Genomic DNA, 18532 nt, shown 5'->3' on the forward strand with positions numbered 1-18532 from the left:
TTGAAGAACATATATTTTTTGCCTGGTCACAAAATGATTCATACCTTATATTTTGCGCAGACAACTGTAGCATTCTTGGGCACATTTCCGGGGCATTTGTCATTAATAGTGACAGCTCTTGTTTATATTGCATGACTAAACTAGCTTTGGCCTTGGAATTTTTCTTGTGTGGAAGCCATCCATCTGGCTAATGGAAGGCTGGTGTTTCTACCCAGATGCCCGCCTGTGATAAAATACTGCCCCTCCAGGGTACACGGGGGTCTTCCTCCTCCGTGAAAAGCTGTAAAGCTGCCTATTTAAATGAATATGACCTATAATTGTGTCAGTGTGATGTAAAACTCAACAAAAAAAACAGGTTTTATAAATTTTGTGTTTTTCAACTTTTAGGTCCTCTTGATAAAGATGAAGACGATGCAAGATTATCTCCAAAAAAGCTCAGAGGTATTAAGTTTTATATGTGTTTTAGAGTATGTTTAATGCATGCACATAGTGAAAGCAAAATATACAAAGTTTAAAAGATGCCACAGGGTACGTTAAATTCATTGTAAGGAGTATATGAGCCACACCATAAGGAAACCAACATTTGCATTTGCACCCAACATGGATCCAGACCAGCCTGCGCATCCGCGCAGTCTGGTCAGGATCCATGCTGTTCGTTTTTAAAGCCTATTAAAAAATCTGTTAGCGAACATTATGTATCCTGACCAAACTGCGCGGATGTGCAGGCTGGTCAGGCTCCATGCTGGTCGCAAATGCACTATGTTGGTTTTCCCATGGGGCGGCTCATATCAAATTTACCTTAAGAATTTCAGCTTTCAATTTTCTATAAGAATGAGAAGAAAATTACATGCTGTATCATTCTGTTTTTCTGACATATTTATTTTGACACTGTAGACTGGTTAATATTTAGAATGGTTGATTTTCCCTATGTTGATGAACTATGCACTTTGTTTCTTTATACCAAGTGATAGGAAGATACTTGTATACTGTAAAAGCACATATTTTCGCTGGGTCAAAATTTCGCAAATTTGAAATTTTGAGTACGTCTGTGCCGCTGTCACTGCGAGGTTTAATATTTGTGAAATTGTAAAAATGGTATCAAACTTGAATTTGAATTATACTAATGGTGTATGTTTATGCGAGGATTTATTTTGCGAGATGTAGGCCCTCTGGCTTGTGAATATAGCGAAATTTAAACCCTTGCAAAAATTTCTGCTTTTACAATATTCAAATTAAAGAAAATAACTTAAAAGTCATGATGTTTATATAGAGGACAGTGATGGTATCCATGGTGAGAATGAAGTCACAGAAACCAGTAGCCAATCAGATGTTGATTCGAAGGTAGATGTTCCAGAGCAAAGTAACCAAGGTGAGTGGAACAAAATACAGAAGGAGTGAGTTTTCCTAAAGCACTTTTCTTCAAAATTTAGTCTGAAGAAATAATCTGTGTCAACAGTGCCATTCAGGAAACGTCTTATACATGTAATTATACTGAATGTGTAGGAGTAAAACAGTTGATTTTCTATTTCATTAACATGTCATATGTTAACCTGTGAGTTTTGAAGAATTCTGTCTCGCAAACTTTTTAGGATTTAAATGTGGGTACTTCTGTGTAATTTGTTTTATTACATGACTGCATTCTATAGTTTCTCTGATTGGCTGAAAACAGTTCAAAAAGTAATTAGTACATATCATATCAACTTATCTTGGGTTATGAATAGTACGAAAATAAAAATAGATCGAAGTAGGTGCTTGGAAAACCATTATCAACCTGATTTGGTCTAAATTTATTCCTTATTTCTTTATTAAAGATACAATTGTAATAACAAGACTGACTATACATTTATTCATGTAATAAAACAATTATTGACTTTTTCATAGGTTGTTATCAGGATTTATCAACCCTCAGAAAGTTATATTCACCTCGCCTTAGGCTCGGTAAATATAACTCTTTTTGGGTTGATAAATCCTGATATCAACCTATGAAAAAGTCGATAATTGTATAATATATCTGTATAAATTCTGTAAAAAATACAGCTTGTATTTCACAAGTAAATACGAACAGGCAGACAACAAATTCAACCATGTATTGTGTATGCTGCCAGACTACTTTTATTAACCCTTAGCCCTGAAACCTAAGTTTTTGTAAGATTGATATTTAAATATCAAACTCGAACTCAGCTGAGATCGAAAAGTGTTTTGTGAACATGGGGGCCAGATCAACTGTACCTGTAATTAAAGAGACTTCTATTCAGGTAAGTTGATTGATCACTGTATAGCAAGAAAGTGGTGTAATTTGAAGGTAATTCTGTTTTTAGTAACACAGTCAAACCTGTCTAAAAAGACCACATTTTGGAAGCGAGAAAAGTGGTCTCTCATATCAAGTGATATAATTGCATTTTAAGGTTAATGGAACATGGCAGGTTACGTAGAAGCGACCTTTTTTAGAGGTGGTTTTCAGTGCAGGTTAGAGAGTATTGTAAAATTAAGTTTGATATTAAATATTCAGGGAAATGGGTTATGATTTGAATATTGTTAAATATTTGTCACATTACTTCATTGTAATATGAAAAGAAATGTTCAATTTTGACAGGAGTGGTTCTTGGGAGTGTGGATGATGAAGAGCTAGAACTAAAGGGGGACAACTCTGGGAGTGATGATGAAGCAGAACCAAGAGAGAGAAGTCTGTCTACCTCTTCTACGTCTGAACAGCGACATCGGTCCCTCGAAGCACTATTCCAGGTACCTAAAAATATTCTGTTTTATATAATACTAGACTTTGACAGTGACTTATATTAATACTTAAGCCCCTTGAAGTGGGAAATATGCTTTAAACTCACAAGTGGAAAATAGTATTAGAAATATCAAAAACAACAAGAATCCAGTACATTTCAGTAATAATAACATAGCTGTTGACTGAGAGTTCTTAATCTTAATTGAACCTTCCCAGTTTTGCTTAAGTCATTATATTATTTTTTGTTTTCACAGGTTACAGACACAGAATTACAGGCAATCTCAAAACAAGGCCCAGAGGGACATCGTATCGTTCATATAGAAAACAACAATGAAGTAGAAACTGTGTATGTCATAGATCCAGGCATTCAGGAGAGGGAAGAATTAGTCGGGGAACCTGAGGTAAAAATATTTCTTAGGCTTTTTAGGCTACAGAATTTTAATTCAGTGGATATAGCGGCCTGGAGATGGCACTGCGGGAAACCAGTGTCGTGACTTCGAGAGGCTCAGCATACCTCAAACTAGAACTACTTATATTTGGATTAGTGTCCTGTGTATGGTTACTTTTCATCTAGCATGTTAAAGAGGCAGGGAAGCTTCTGGAACTAGAGCATCATCCATGTCATGCACTATCCTCTGACAGAAATTACTATCAGTTTCCTGGAAGAGTGGTCCATATGGGTTACAGATGGAGAAATATGCTTACAATCTCACTCATATACACACTCATACCTATACACAAGCACTGACAAAATCTGTTAAGTTAATTACACAAACACAATGAAAGTGACATTGATTGTATGAAATAGTTCTCAACAAACAGTGCCTGTTTAAAGATACTCTAGTTTTAATAGATCTTTATTTTCAAATATAATTGAGCAGCACCATGAGAAAACCAACATAGCACATTTGCAACCAGCATGGATCCAGACCAGCCTGCGCATCCGCATAGTCTGGTTAGGATCCATGCTGTTTGCTTTCAAACCCTGTAGCAATTAATTAGAGAAACTTAACTAACAGTACCATTTTGGAAAGGTATGGACCATGACAAGACTGGGCGGATGCGCAGGCTGGTCTGGATCCATGCTGTTTACAAATGCACTCTGTTGGTTTTCTCATGGTGCAGCCTATATCATAATTAACTGGTATATACACAAATTAAAAACACATGTTTTTGAAAACAGGTGGTACATGAAGAAATCCATATTCCTATCATAGAAAAATCTTCCTTTTTCATACATTTGTATTAGAATTCATTGGTATACATGTATACACATATTAAGGATAACATGGTGTTATAGCTATATTTCATATCTTGTAACCGGATGGTAATATTTAAATGAAATTTAGTCACTTTAAAGACATTCAAAATTAAAAACTTTTCACCAAGTGATTTTTCAAATTTTATCATTTTTTGGGGAGATAATCCATATTGAAAACTTGAGTTTCGAGAACAATTTGTGGTAGAAAGCTGCATTATACGATTCTGATACAAAATATCAAAAAGAAATCTAAAATTCCCCGTATGGAAAATGAGAAAATCATTTTTTTTTATTTTTCAGGGGAGATAACTCATGAAAAATCAGAATTATTAGGGGAGGTAATCTAAAGGAACTTTTTGAGAACTTCTGTCACTATACAACTTGTGAATGTGCACCTTATTTCTATTGTTTGACATTTTTAAAGCTTACATGATTATCAAGTTGTATGTACGCTTTTGGTGAAATTGAGGCCTGTTACACCATGTCATCCTTAAAAACACATTTTTTTATACAGGTAGTACATGAAGAAATCCATATTCCTATCATAGATAGTTCTGACCCTGAGGAGGAGCAAGAATTGTCCATTCATCGGAAAAGGGTAAGCATTTCACAGTATCGGCATTATTTGGTTCATTTAATGCATTTATTAGCGTGCACTAGTTGTTTGCAATGGGTTGAACAACAATATTCAGCTAACTTTACAAGTGGGTTCTCCATGGCTGAGTGGTTAACCCTTACCATGCTGGACACAATTGATCCTGCCTTTGCGACCAATGTAGATCATGATCAGCCTGCACATCCATGCAGTCTGATCATGATCTGCACTGTTCGCTATTCAGCCAGTATCTTTTTGGTAAGCACCCATTTTAACAGTTAATGGTACAGTTCAATTTGGATGATGGACAAGTTCATTATAGAAATTTAGGTGGGTAAGGGTTAAGGTCACTGACTTGGAATCATTTACAGCTCACTGACCTGGCTTGGGGTGTAGAATTCTTTCATTTGAGGAAGCCATCCAGCTGGCTTACGGAAGGTTGTGTGTTCTACCTATATGCTGGCCAGTGCCTGAAAGGATGCTGGGAGGAACATCAGGATTTTTTTTTCCTCCAACATCAATAGCTTGAAAAGTTGCCATACATGAATGTGTCAGTGTGACTCTAAATCATCCCTCAACCTCGACCCCACCTTCCGTCCCCACCATGAAAGAAAAAGCACTTAACCCTTACCCTGCTAAATTTCTATAATGAACTTGTCCATCTTTCAATTTCAGCAGTACCATTAATTGTTAAAAGGGGTGACATACTGACTGAATGGCTAATAGTGCAGATCATGATCAGACTGCACAGATGTGCAGGCTGATCAAGATCTACACTAGTCGTAAAGGCAGAATCAATCATGTCCAGCATGATAACAGTTAAGAAATCTTGCCAGCATTTCTGGATTCTGTCATAATGCCTAATACTTTGATATCTGCTGAATGTCAAACCAGTTTTATAGATATTGGTTTGCCAGTGTTTGTCCGACATATGAATGTCTGCTGGGTATAAGAATATATGACATAAACTTTCAATTTCCATCGTAAAAAGTTGGACAAACAAACAACTACCCACATACGAATGTAAATGGATAGGCACAAATTGAATCATTGTTTATTTCAAAGTTCACAGCAGTTCTGAGGCTTCAATATGTCAAGTGTTATATATCTTATTTTAGTACCGGTATTTCATGGAATGTGTTGATTCTCCAAAACTTCACAGAATTGAAGGTGTTAAAATAACATATGCTTCTTTTGTATACTGTAGTAGTGCTTAATTTTGCAACATGGAAATGTTTGCGATTTTTGCCAAATAAATAACAAGTGCAAGTTAATGCCAAGTACTACCATAAAAGCAGATAGTTTTAATGTGCATTCATGTAGACAGGGGCGTAGCCAGGCATACGCAAATACGCACGAGCGTACGCTGTTTAAAAAATGACAAAAAATAAATGTTTTATCTTGAATATATAAGTTTTTTAGATTATGTAACAAAAACCTGTTCAAATTATTTACTGAGAACTTTGCCTCAAAGAACTCCGAAATGCACCTAATGGGATACAGAATTAAAAAATTTTCCGGGGGAGCATGCCCCCGGACCCTTCTAGCAATATGAAGAATTCACGTGTGCGTATGGTGATTTTCAGGTCAGCTACGCCTCTGGTAGACAATGTTATTTCTGCATTAGCAATTAATTACGTATAAAATTAGTTTTGGTGCAGTTTGTATAATAATTTATCTGAATGATATTTTCCAAAACGTACCCTCACACAGCTAGTCTCCTGTTCATTTTAACATAAAGTATCATGGAATTTCTTTAACTTTTCTAACATCTCTTTCAGATCAGTTCGACACAAAGCCATGCCTCGTCTAGCACCCCACAGCCATCAACATCTACCGAAGAGGAGGAAGCCGTTGATACACCAAAATGGCGCCAGTTTAAGAACATCGAGAGAATCCTACAGAATGCTGGAATTGACACCTCTTCGAAGACATGGCACACTTTAACTCGACCCGGACGTCATATTTGTCCATACTGCCAGCGGGCTTGTACGAAACCAAGTGTTCTTGAGAAACACATCCGAGCTCATACAGGCGAACGTCCATATCCTTGTTTGGTTTGCGGATTTTCATTTAAAACGAAAAGCAATTTATATAAACACTGTAAATCACGTGCGCATACTCTTAAAGCAAATGTTGAAGCTAAGAAAATGAGGGCGCAAGGATTAGCAGACGTATCGGGTAATGAAACGGAGATACAAACAGTAGATGGCAGTGAATTTAATTCTGCACAGTTTTTGGAATTGGAAAAGAAAAAGATGGAGCCTGCTCAAAGACACGTTATTCAAGAAGTGGTGAAGTACCTTGAAAAAGGGAAAGGTCAAAGACCAAATGAAGTTCAGACAGAAAGACAAAGAGCTAAATTAGAAAGGTTAAAATCAGTGCAAGAAAAAGGCTCTAGTGACTTGAAGAAAAAGGATGAAATAAGAAGTTTCCAAAGACAGTTAAGTTTACCGGTTTTAACGACAAATTACTCGTCAAAAGGACCACAGTTTCAAAGGATTGCACCAAAAGTATTTGATCCGTCTGAAGGAAGTTTCAGTGGAGAAGTGAAAAATCTGGCAAAGATTTTAGTTCCGGGAAGCTTCCTTGTAAATGAGAAAGGTGAAGTTGTACAAACAGTATCGAGTGTTGAAAACGTAGAGGAAGGAAACACCCAACAGAATGTGAGTAGATCTCAAGCAGACGACGACTTGTTTTATAATCAGATAGAAATTGTAAATTTGCCTGATCCTGATACTGACCCCGAAACTTCGACAAAAGCTTTGCATGACCTAGAAGAACTTAGTGAAAAATTTTCAAAAGCTGCAAAAGATGGTTTACGTCTATCTACTGCTGTTCAGAGTCTACCAGATAAAAGAGTACAAGTTGTGTTGCAGCTTCAGCATCCAGGGAAGCAGTTGGCGCAGAAATCTTTCAGCGGAGACGAAGATGTGCCAGTCACACCTGTCGCTTCTAAAAGTATCTCTTCAAATGCATTAAAAGAAAGAATTCAAAAATTGATATCTGCAAATGCTGCTATTGTTGATACCCCAAAAGTTGAACCTCCAAGAGCAAAGTGCATTAAAAGAAACATGTCAAGACAAGATAGTGAAACTCCACAAACTGTTCAATCTGAAACTGAGGCTGCTGTATCCGGTCTTCTGATGCCGAATATAAGTTCTGTACCGTTACAACCAATGGCGCTAGAAGGAGAGGTTGTCTACCAGGGTAGAAGAGATGCTGGATGGAACAAAAAGCAGAGTCAGAAGATTGTAGTAGAAAAGATGGAATATGAAGGGGAAGATGTGCTTATTATAAATAATGAAAATTCCGACGATGAACAGTTTGATAGTCCGGTGAAATTTAATAAAGACAATATAAAGGATGGGAAAGACGTCTTCCATGCAGTTGTTACAGCTGAAACTGCAGTGGCACAGCCTGGTAAAAGTGGTTCAGAGCCGGGTTACAGGAAGGGAACAAGTCAGTTTACTGGCAAAGGGTTGCGTGCAGGCCTTGAGTTGCCCTTGACAACAACATATTTGCCAGTTGTAAGTTCTAATGGGAAAGCTTCACGTTTGAAACAAACACTACAGGCTGTCAGCTCCCTAGCAGCAGGTCAACCAGTCTCTGTTGTCAGGGGACATAAGCCTACATCATCTGTTATAATGTCACCTATGACTGTTTCATCTTCACCACAAACTCCTGGTCATATTGGGAAGATGGCTTTGAAAAATCTTCAGATGAAGTCACGAAGTTTGTCATTATCATCATCTGGCTCACATACACCAGTGGTAACCCAGTCTGCAATTCAGGTGTTGAGTCATGCTTCAGCAAAATTTGCCGGACATACAGTTAGCCAGGCAGCTGCTCAGTATTCAGTAGGAACACCAGGCCAGGCACCAGTGCAGTATACAGTACAGACACCAAGCCAGGCACCAGCACATTATTCAGTGCAGACACAAGGTCAAACACCAGTTCAGTATACAGTGCAGACACCAGGACAAGTTTCTGCACAGTATGCAGTCCACACGCCAGGACAGGGACCTATTCAGTATACAGTTCAGACACCAGGACAAGCACCGGCACAGTATACAGTTCAAACACCAGGGCAGGCACCTACACAATACACAATTCAAACTCCAGGGCAGGCCCCTGCTCAGTTTATGGTTCAGACACCAGGTCAGGCACCTACTCAGTATGTTTTGCAGACGCCAACTACTCCTGTTGCACAGGTACTACTTCCGGGATCTTCCGTTCCCGTATTACTTCTTGGCAATTCTGGAGGTGCTCAGGTGCAGCCTATACCTCAACCTAATGAACAACAAACAGTCATTTTGCAGCAGACGCAACAACAAATTGCACAAAGTCGAACACCAGTTGTAATTCAAACACCAGCAAAAACTCCTTCTCAACCAACTGCAAGTAGTCGTACATATTTGGTTCACCAGGATGTTCAAGGACTTCCTTGTTCACAAACTGTTTTGACTGGACCTCCTATGATTTCTACAGTAGCTACACCCAAGAGTTCTGTAGTAGTGGCCCAGTCCCCACTTTCCTTGCCTAGCACACAGACTGATCCCATGAAAATTCTATCTTCTATTGTTTCCAATACGGTCAACCAGCAAAGAGTGACACACCAGTCAAAAACACCATCACAACCGAAAGAGATAAAGATAGAAATAAAACTACCTCCACCTATTCAAAATTATGGTCCTGTTCCACAAATGAATACTGTGTCTGCGATTCCTAAAGCCAAGCCTCCTTTAAAACGACAAAATCCAGTTTCCATGGGACACAGTCCACCAATATTGACTGCTTCTCCAGCATTGAGTTCTCCAAAACCTGTATTCAGATTTAAGAATGTGGTAACCAGTCTTACAGCAACCAGCAAAATTGGCACACCAACCATTCCTTCAACAGTTTTTAGACCGCAAATAGCCTCAGTGAGAAGTTTAGGACAAACTTTGACAACATCAGCAACATCTAAACTTCCACAGACGTCGGTAATAAAAGAATTTCTGTTGAGAGGAAAACCTCCTGCTGAAAGTACAATAGATAGAAATAGAATCTCAGAAGAAGATAAGAAGCAAGTGTTGTTCTTTTGTCCATACTGTCACATTTCATTTAAAAAGAAAGAAACTTTGGACCTGCATGTTTTGTGTTACTGTAAAAATAAAAACCAAGCAGGGGAACCAGCTGTACAGACTGGTTCTCTGGCAAGCTCACAAATGCAAACAGAAATAGTTTCAAAGATGTTTACCCAGTCTAGAGAAGGCAAAATTAGTGTGGGTCAGAAATCCAATGGAAATACTATAAGCAAAGAAGATACATCCAAAAATAGAGGAAGGTCTATTTTTAAATCGAAAACGGATAACTTGGATGATTCCCCTACCAACAAGAAAAGAAAATTTGAACTACCATTAAACAGGAGTAGAAGTGTAATCATGCCACCAAGAGCTAGAGCAGTACAAGTGTTGGCAAGTTCACCCTTGAATGAGTCGACGAAAAAGGATTCAAAATTTCCAGCACTAACAACTGTGTCAAGGCACGGTAAAGGAGACAAAATGAAAATGTCTGAGGAGAAGTTTCAAAAACAGGGTTTAGCAAGAAAGGATTTATGGCAATCGAAGTTGAAAGGCCAAATATTGAAGAGAAAATTGAAGGGAAAGTTGTTGATGAACAGATCATTGAGTGTAGATCATTCTCTGAACAAAAATCCAAAGGCGGACCAGATCCTAAACAGATTGGGACTTAAAACAAGGTTTTCTGATTCAAATTTATATAGAGATCCTATTCCAGAGAAGAAACCAAGATTGGTTCGTTCATGTGATGATACAAATACCGCTGGCATGTTGATAAAAAGACCTATATTTAGGCGGTCAAAGTCGGTACCGGAAATACCCAAGGAAGAAGAAGAAGAATGTTTTGAGGAAGCAGATCCTGTAATGGCAATAGGTGAGGAGGAGGAAAATGAGAATAAAGATGAGACAAAAGTACGTGAGAAAAAAGACTGGCATCTGGAAGCTGTTTCAGTACCTATCAATACAGCAGATGTGGTGATTAACTCCTTATGTACTGTCAGACCTATTTACCAGCAAAATTTCCGAATGAAAAGTTTTGAAGGAATGGGTACACCGGTTCAGCTAGTTCCATCTGCTACACTGACACCACGACCAGAACTGATGGAAATCGAAAAAGTGCGTAAAATGTTTTCTTTCGAGTCTGGAAGTTTAAAACTTGTTCAGCCTACAGACTCAGAGAATGAATCTCCAACAAAGTCGCCATTAAAATCACCATCTCTTAAATTACCAATAATCTTGCCAGGTTCAAATGTAAATGAAGCAGGTCTGAAAACTCCACAAACTCCATCGCAGTCTCCAAGTAAAAGTCCAAAACTGTTGGCAGTTCAGTCACCATCTACTCCAAAAAAGAGTCCAAATGTACACCAGTTCTCTCTTGTGGGGCATACCTATCCGTCAATGAGAAGCATGACACATCTTACCTTCTGTTGCGTGGATCGCCTTCAACCAAGTTATGTTCGAGCAGGCAAGAAAGTGTCGATGTACTCAAACTGGCGAATAGCGCAACAAAATACAAACCCACTTGGTTTAGCAACACGTACCTTATTGTCCCTCTATAACTCTAGATATTCAACAAATCCTGTCTGGGTTATCAACTGTGGTGCCGATCCACGTAGTGGTGCCATAACTCACAGCAGTTACTGGAAAATCAAACAAGGTGATACTAATGTGGATGCCGTTTTTTCCCTGATTGATTTGACAGATTTTCCTATTGAAAAAGAGAAAAGATTTGAAGTTGGTTACAAGACAACAGAAGAGTCTGTGTATGTACGAGGGAGAGGAAGAGGAAAGTATGTTTGTGAAACGTGTGGAATTCGATGTAAGAAGCCTAGCATGCTGAAGAAACATATCCGCACGCACACAGATTTGAGACCGTACAAATGTAAACATTGTAAATTCTCATTTAAGACAAAAGGAAATCTGCAGAAACATATGAAATCCAAATCACATTATAAGAAATGTTTAGATCTTGGGTTAAGTCCCGTTCCAACTGCGATCGACGAATCACAAATTGACGAGGAAGCCCTGCAAGCGCAGTGTTACCTGTCGAAGCGAGCTAAGATTGTGGACAAAGTGAACAAATCAGTGGAATCAGTTGATAAAGATACTAACACCACTGATGACAATGATGATGACGATGCAGAGGATGAGGAGGATAACAAGGTTGATGATGATGGTGAAGATGATGATGATGATGAAAATATTGATGAAAGTGCAAACACTAGCTTAGATATGTCAGTTGATGTAATCAAGATGGATGGAGATGAGAAGGAAAATCTTGATTTTAAAGAAAGGTAAATAAAACTTTTTCAACTCGTAAGTATTATAACTTTCTGCCCGCTTAGCTCAATAGGGAGAGTGCTTTCGATCGAGGGTTGTGAATTTGATCCCCGGGCAAGGCGTATGTTACATTATGTCTGAAATCATTCGTCCTCCACCTCTGATTAATGTTGGGAAGTTGGCAGTTACTTGCGGAAAGCAGGTTTGTACTGGTACAAAATCCAAGAACACTTACTTCTTAGGTTATCTGCCTGCAGTTACATAACTGAAATATTGTTGAAAAACACAGCGTTAAACCCAAACAAACCAAACCAATAATTCAGGTATACCATATTTACAGGTCTGCAAGACAATCCTCTTATAAGACGGGGAACCTTTGATTACTAGTAGTTCAAAATCAGCAGTATTTTGCTGACATTAGAAATACTTTAGATCAATGACTTTGACTTATTTGTTACATGAAGTAACACACTAGATCTGATTTTTAAGTGAAAAAACCTTGTCTTATATTTGAAGAAATACGGTTTGTTATTTTTTAGTAATACTGAATCAAAATTGAAAAGCTTAGTTCTAGGCAGGTTTTATTGATAAAGCCACTTGTGTAATTAGTAAAATATTTAAAAAATTTGTCTGCTGTGTTAGTTACACAGATTCAAACTTTAAGCAAGACAATAAATACTTACGACTTTGATGTTACAGTGAGACAGCATCAGACATTCAAGAACCAAGTATCTCACAGACTCAGCATAATCTGTTCTTACAGTCCCTTGGAATCATAGCCAAACAACAACTTACAGGGAACCAGGTAAGATTCTCACAGACTTAGCATACCCTATCGTGGTCCCCAAGAATGGTAACCAAAAAACAAATTTCAGGGAACCAGTTGAGATTCTCAGAGACTTGGCATATTCTGTTACAGTCCCAAGAATTGTAACCAAAAAACGAATTACAGGGAAACAGGTTAGATTCTCAGAGACTTAACATATCCTGTTATAGTCCTCAAGAATCGGAACAAACAACAACTTACAGGGAACCAGTTAAGAATCTCAGAGACTTGGCATAACTAGTTTATATAGTCTCTAGAAATCATAACCTTACAACAAATTACAGGGAACCAGGTAAGATTCTAACAGACTTGGCAAAACCTGCTCTTACAATCCCAAGGAATCATAGTGAACAACAAATTAGAGGCAACTAGGTACTGTGAATTCATTAATATTCGTGGGGGACTAATTTTCGTGGTTGAGTCAATCCATGAAATTTAATTCCAATGAACAAGTAAAATTCCCATTCATTTAATGTTCAAAATTTAAAATCCACGAATTCATATCCCCACAAAATTGCCATTTTGACCAAAACCACGAAATTTAATGCCCACGAAATTAAATGATTTTACAGTATTACAGACTGGGTACACAACCTAATCTTGAAGACCAATCACAAGCTAGTGACCTACTTTTTCCTCCCACATGAACTTCATGTACTAGATCATTCTTGTAAAACTGGTATAACACAGCTATAAAACATCAATAAAAAGCTGTGGTACCCTGTAGAAACAAAGTTGTGGTCTAAACTCGATACATCAAATGCTGTACACACAGCAACATCTATTCAATAAAATGTTTAGACATTAAGAACGTTGTTTTGGCCCATCGTTAATATATGTCATTGTCAATTTGTAACTAGATACAATATTTCTCTATATCTTTTTTTTATGCCAATCATGTATAATTTACCATAATGGAAATGCAAAAAAAGTTGTTTTGTGGCATGTCTTTAAAGTCCATGAATTTTAGCCAAGACAGAACTTGATTGGTATGAATAATCCATTGATTTTTACAAATATTCTTTTTTGTGTTAATTATATGTACAAATATATAAATGTAAAATTATGTTTTAAAGATTTTACATAAGATTATTCAGATCCTGAAATAACTTTAACTTTTCTATTCTTCATTTTCTTTTCAGACTGCTTCTCAGTTGCAGATGACTGGTACTAAATCTTTGCAGCTTCCCACTGTGACCAGTCTTGGAATCAGTCTAGATGGTCTGAATCATTTAGGAGCTCGGAAGTCTGTGTCGTCTGCTGACTCTGTGTCACAGGGTGCTAATACATCAAGGTATGTCTTTTTAGCTCACCAGAGCACAAAGTGCTCAGGGTGAGCTATTGTGATCGCTCACCGTCCGGCGTCCGGCCTTCCGTCATCCGTCCATCCGTCCACTTTCCTTTAAACAACATCTCCTCCTAAACCAACAGGCCAATTTTGATGAAACTTCACAGGGATGTTCCTTGGATGGTCTTCTTTAAAAGTTGTTCAAAGAATTGAATTCCATGCAGAACTCTGGTTGCCATGGCAACAGGAAGGAAAAACTTTAAAAATTTTCTCAAAAACCAGAAGCCCTAGAGCTTAGATATTTGGTGTGAAGCATTGCCTAGTGGACCTCTACCAAATTTGTTCAAATCATGACCCTGGGGTCAAAATTGACCCCGCCCAAGGGGTCACTTGATTTTACATAGGAAAATCTTAAAAAATCTTCTTCTCAAAAACCAGAAGCCTAGAGCTTAGATATTTGACATGTAGCATTGCCTAGAGGACCTCTACTAAAGTTGTTCAAATCATGACCCCGCCTTCAGGGGTCACTTGATTTTACATAGGAAAATCTTCAAAAATTTTCTAAAAATAAACAGAAGGCCTAGAGCTTAGATATTTCACGTGTAGCATTGCCTAGTGGACCTCTACAAAATTTGTTCAAATCATGACCCCCAGGGTCAAAATTGACCCCGCCCCAGAGGTCACTTGATTTTACATAGGAAAATCTTCAAAAATTTTCTAAAAATAAACCAGAAGGCCTAGATCTTAGATATTTAACGTGTAGCATTGCCTAATAGACTTCTACAAAATTTATTCAAATTATGACCTCTGGGATCAAATTGACCCCGCCCAATGGGGTTACTTGATTGTACATAGAAAAATCATCAAATTTTTCTAAAAATAAACCAGAAGGCCTACAGCTTAGATATTTGACATGTAGCATTGCCTAATGGACCTCTACAAAATTTGTTCAAATCATGACCCCCGGGGTCAAAATTGACGCCAGCCCAGGGGTCACTTGATTTTACATAGGAAAATCTTCAAAAATTTTCTAAAAATAAAACAGAAGGCCTAGAGCTTAGATATTTCACGTGTAGCATTGCCTAGTGGACCTCTACAAAATCTTTTGAAATCATGACCCCCAGGGTCAAAATTGACCCCGTCCCAGGGGTCACTTGATTTTACACAGGAAAATCTTCAAAAATTTTCTAAAAATAAATCAAAAGGCCTAGATCTTAGATATTTGACGTGTAGCATTGCCTAGTAGACTTCTACAAAAAAATTCAAATCAGGACCCCCGGGGTCAAATTGACCCTGCCCCATGGGGTCACTTGATTTTACATAGGAAAATCTTCAAAAATTTTCTAAAAATAAACCAGAAGGCCTAGATCTTAGATATTTGACGTGTAGCATTGCCTAGTAGACTTCAACAAAAAAATTTCAAATCATGACCCCCAAGGGTCAAATTTACCCAGCCCCAGGGGTTACTTGATTGTATATAGGGAAATCTTCATAAATTTGCTAAAAATAAACCAGAAGGCCTAGATCTTAGATATTTGATATGTTACATTGCCTAGTAGACTTCTACAAACTTTGTTCCATTCATGACCCCCGGGGTAAACTTGGCCCCGCCCCAGGGGTTACTTGATTGTACATCAGAAAATCTTCCAAAAAAATTCTAAAAATCATCAGTTTGACATTTGAAACATGTAGCTCATATTACTCTGGTGAGCGATCCAGGGTCATCATGACCCTCTTGTATTAGAATATTTAGCTAAAAAAGAGAACAACTTCCATTTTATTTATGAATACTTTTAAATCATCAGTATTTGTTGTGGGACTTAATTTCATGGATTTCAGTGTTGCATCAATCCAGGGAATTAAACCCTGACAAATAAGCATATTTTCTATTAACATTTACCCTGCTAAATTTCTAAAATGAGACTGGTCTGTCATTCAATTTAGGCGATACCATTTATTATTCAAAGGGGTGCCCACTGAAAAATTATTGGCTGAATTTTGAACAATGCAGACCATGATCAGCTTGCAGGAACGTGTAGGCTGATCTTGGTCTGCACTGGTTGCAAAGGCAGAATCACTTGCCACCAGCACTCCAGCAGGCTAAAGGTTAATGATATCTTAAAAATTGGAAATCAGTTACTTCATATCCCCACAAAACTTTGAATTTGCCAGGACCATGAAATTTAAAGCCCATGAAATCAAATTATTTTACAGTACACAATGTTACATAAGCAAGGCAGATTACAATAATGTGGCTGAAACTTCAGGTCATTTGTTATACCTCATATGTAGTAATAAGTTTTAGCTGTGAATTACATGTATATTTAAAAAAATCATTCAAATTATTTGTTGTAATATTAGAGTTTCATAGTTTATGCCTTTTCTTTCTTATTTGGTGTAACACGTACATTTTCAACATGTATGGCTAAACATTTATTTGATCCTAAATATGCATCTCACTAAACTATTAGCAGTGCAGATTTTTATAATATAATACACTTGCCCAACATTAAAAAATGAAATAGAACAAACATTAGACAGGAATTATAAAAGAACTAAGTCTTGTTTTGTTTTTTCAGTTTGAGTACCGTGTATGGAAATTTCAGTCAGGAAAATGAAGGTAAGAACTACAGCATGAGTTTCTATTACAGCCTACTTTCTCAGATTTACACTAGAAACTCAGTATCTAGAATTCCAAAGGATCAAGCGTTTTCTGTTGAGACTGAAAGTGACCTGAGATGATATTTTGTGCATGTGTTTTCTGGACGGGACTTTAAAATGTCTTCAAGATAGCCGGAATTTTGAGATAAGCAAGTTCGAGATAGTTTTAACTGTATTTGTTGTTGTTTCAAGTGAGATGCCATCAATCTGGCCTTGTGGAAGGCAGTTGTTTCTGGACAGACATCTATTGTCCTTCCTCCCGTGTTACAGCTGGAAGTCGCCATTGTATGTGTACTGAGTAGGAATGACTTTGAAATCTATCATGAAAAACAGTTGGTCCGGGATCTGTTTTTCCAAAGACTTAATGTAATCACATTGAAATCGAAATAGAAACACAATATAAAATTAACTGAAATAAGAGCACTTGTTAAAGTATACTTAATATGTGCTAATCTGATAACATCCAGATTAAATCAGCTCATATTACTCAAATTCAAAAATGGCAGCTGTTTGTTGTCACCACGATAACCTCTGACCTCCGGTCACAAGGCTAAATGAGACCTGGCTATATGCTCAAAATACTATGCTCTGTTATTATTGATTCTTTGTCTTTTCTTACTGTGTGAGAATTCTTTTGTGTAAATCATATTATGAAGTTTGGTATTTTCATATTGTTATCAATATACAGTACAGTCAAACTCTGATAATTTGTGCAACACCCTTTGCTCAAACTTGTCGTCCAGGCAAAAGATCGATTAAATGGATATTTTTCAATGGCTAAAACTACCGATAACTCAAACAAACTTTGCTTGTCCCGTTGAGTTCCAGTGAATGAAGTTCAACTGTATAACTTTAACATATTTGCAGATGAAGCCACAGTGAACAAGGACAGTGATGTCATATGGGGTCTTCTCAATCTTTCTGACCAATCACATTCATCCTCAGATAGTCAGAGAAAAGTAGAAACTTTCACCAAACCAGAAAAACCAGAAGACCAAACAAATCTGGTAAGACATTTATGGAGTCATTCAAATCCAATAGCATCAAGGTAGTGGACTTGTAATGGCAATCGGCAGTTTCTGTATTTACGTATTCTCATAATTATTATGCTGTTTCAGCATTCTTTTGCCATAATATGAAATTATTTTTTATACTGTGAAATCATTAATATTCGTTGCGGACTAATTTTCGTGGTATTCGTCCACGAAATTTAATTGTAACGAAGAAGTAAAATTTTCATATCCCCACGATATTGCCGTTTTGACCAAAACCACGAATTTTCATGCCCACGAAATTAAATGATTTTACAGTAACCGAAGAATCACGAAATTGCAAACAGAGAATACGTAAATAAACGGAAACTTGGTGGTAGTCATTATGGGTCCACTACCTTAAATCTGTCCAGTCAAACAAAACAAGAATTTTACTTTAAAGAAGAAACAGTCAGGTAGAACATATTGATGTATAAGGCCAAACTCAACAGGTAGGAAATTTATTTCATAGCAAAACAAATCGAGTCTGAAAGTAGTGCATAGCAAAACAAATTGAGTCTGAAATTTAATGTATAGCAAAACAAGAGCACCGCCTTGCGGGTGCTGACGCTCATCTGATTTTTTTTGTGTAATAGAAATATTGTCCTACCCATGATTTTCTAAGTCTAAAAAGGGCCATCATTCTTGCAAAAAGCAGGATAGAGTTATGTTTCTTGATGTACAGTGTCCACTTATGATGGTGAAAAACTGTTGCAAGTTTTAAAGCAATAGCTTTAATAGTTTATGAGAAAAGTTGACTTAAACATAATACTCAACCAAGAAAATGATTTTC

The 18532-nt window shown here is 37.3% G+C and overlaps 1 protein-coding gene across 1 annotated transcript in view; it reads left to right on the forward strand.

The window, feature by feature from the left end:
• LOC128549602 (uncharacterized) overlaps positions 1 to 18532 on the forward strand; it is a 32016-nt gene that overhangs the window by 2273 nt on the left and 11211 nt on the right. Inside the window, exons 2-11 of the mRNA XM_053526649.1 lie at positions 388 to 441; positions 1271 to 1369; positions 2594 to 2742; positions 2989 to 3135; positions 4510 to 4593; positions 6372 to 11947; positions 12633 to 12738; positions 13902 to 14053; positions 16627 to 16667; positions 17576 to 17715. Coding sequence (XP_053382624.1) covers positions 388 to 441; positions 1271 to 1369; positions 2594 to 2742; positions 2989 to 3135; positions 4510 to 4593; positions 6372 to 11947; positions 12633 to 12738; positions 13902 to 14053; positions 16627 to 16667; positions 17576 to 17715 — 6548 coding nt within the window. The remainder of the gene's footprint in view (positions 1 to 387; positions 442 to 1270; positions 1370 to 2593; positions 2743 to 2988; positions 3136 to 4509; positions 4594 to 6371; positions 11948 to 12632; positions 12739 to 13901; positions 14054 to 16626; positions 16668 to 17575; positions 17716 to 18532) is intronic.

The sequence above is a fragment of the Mercenaria mercenaria genome, chromosome 16, assembly GCF_021730395.1.
Source record: "Mercenaria mercenaria strain notata chromosome 16, MADL_Memer_1, whole genome shotgun sequence".
NCBI lineage: Eukaryota > Metazoa > Mollusca > Bivalvia > Venerida > Veneridae > Mercenaria > Mercenaria mercenaria.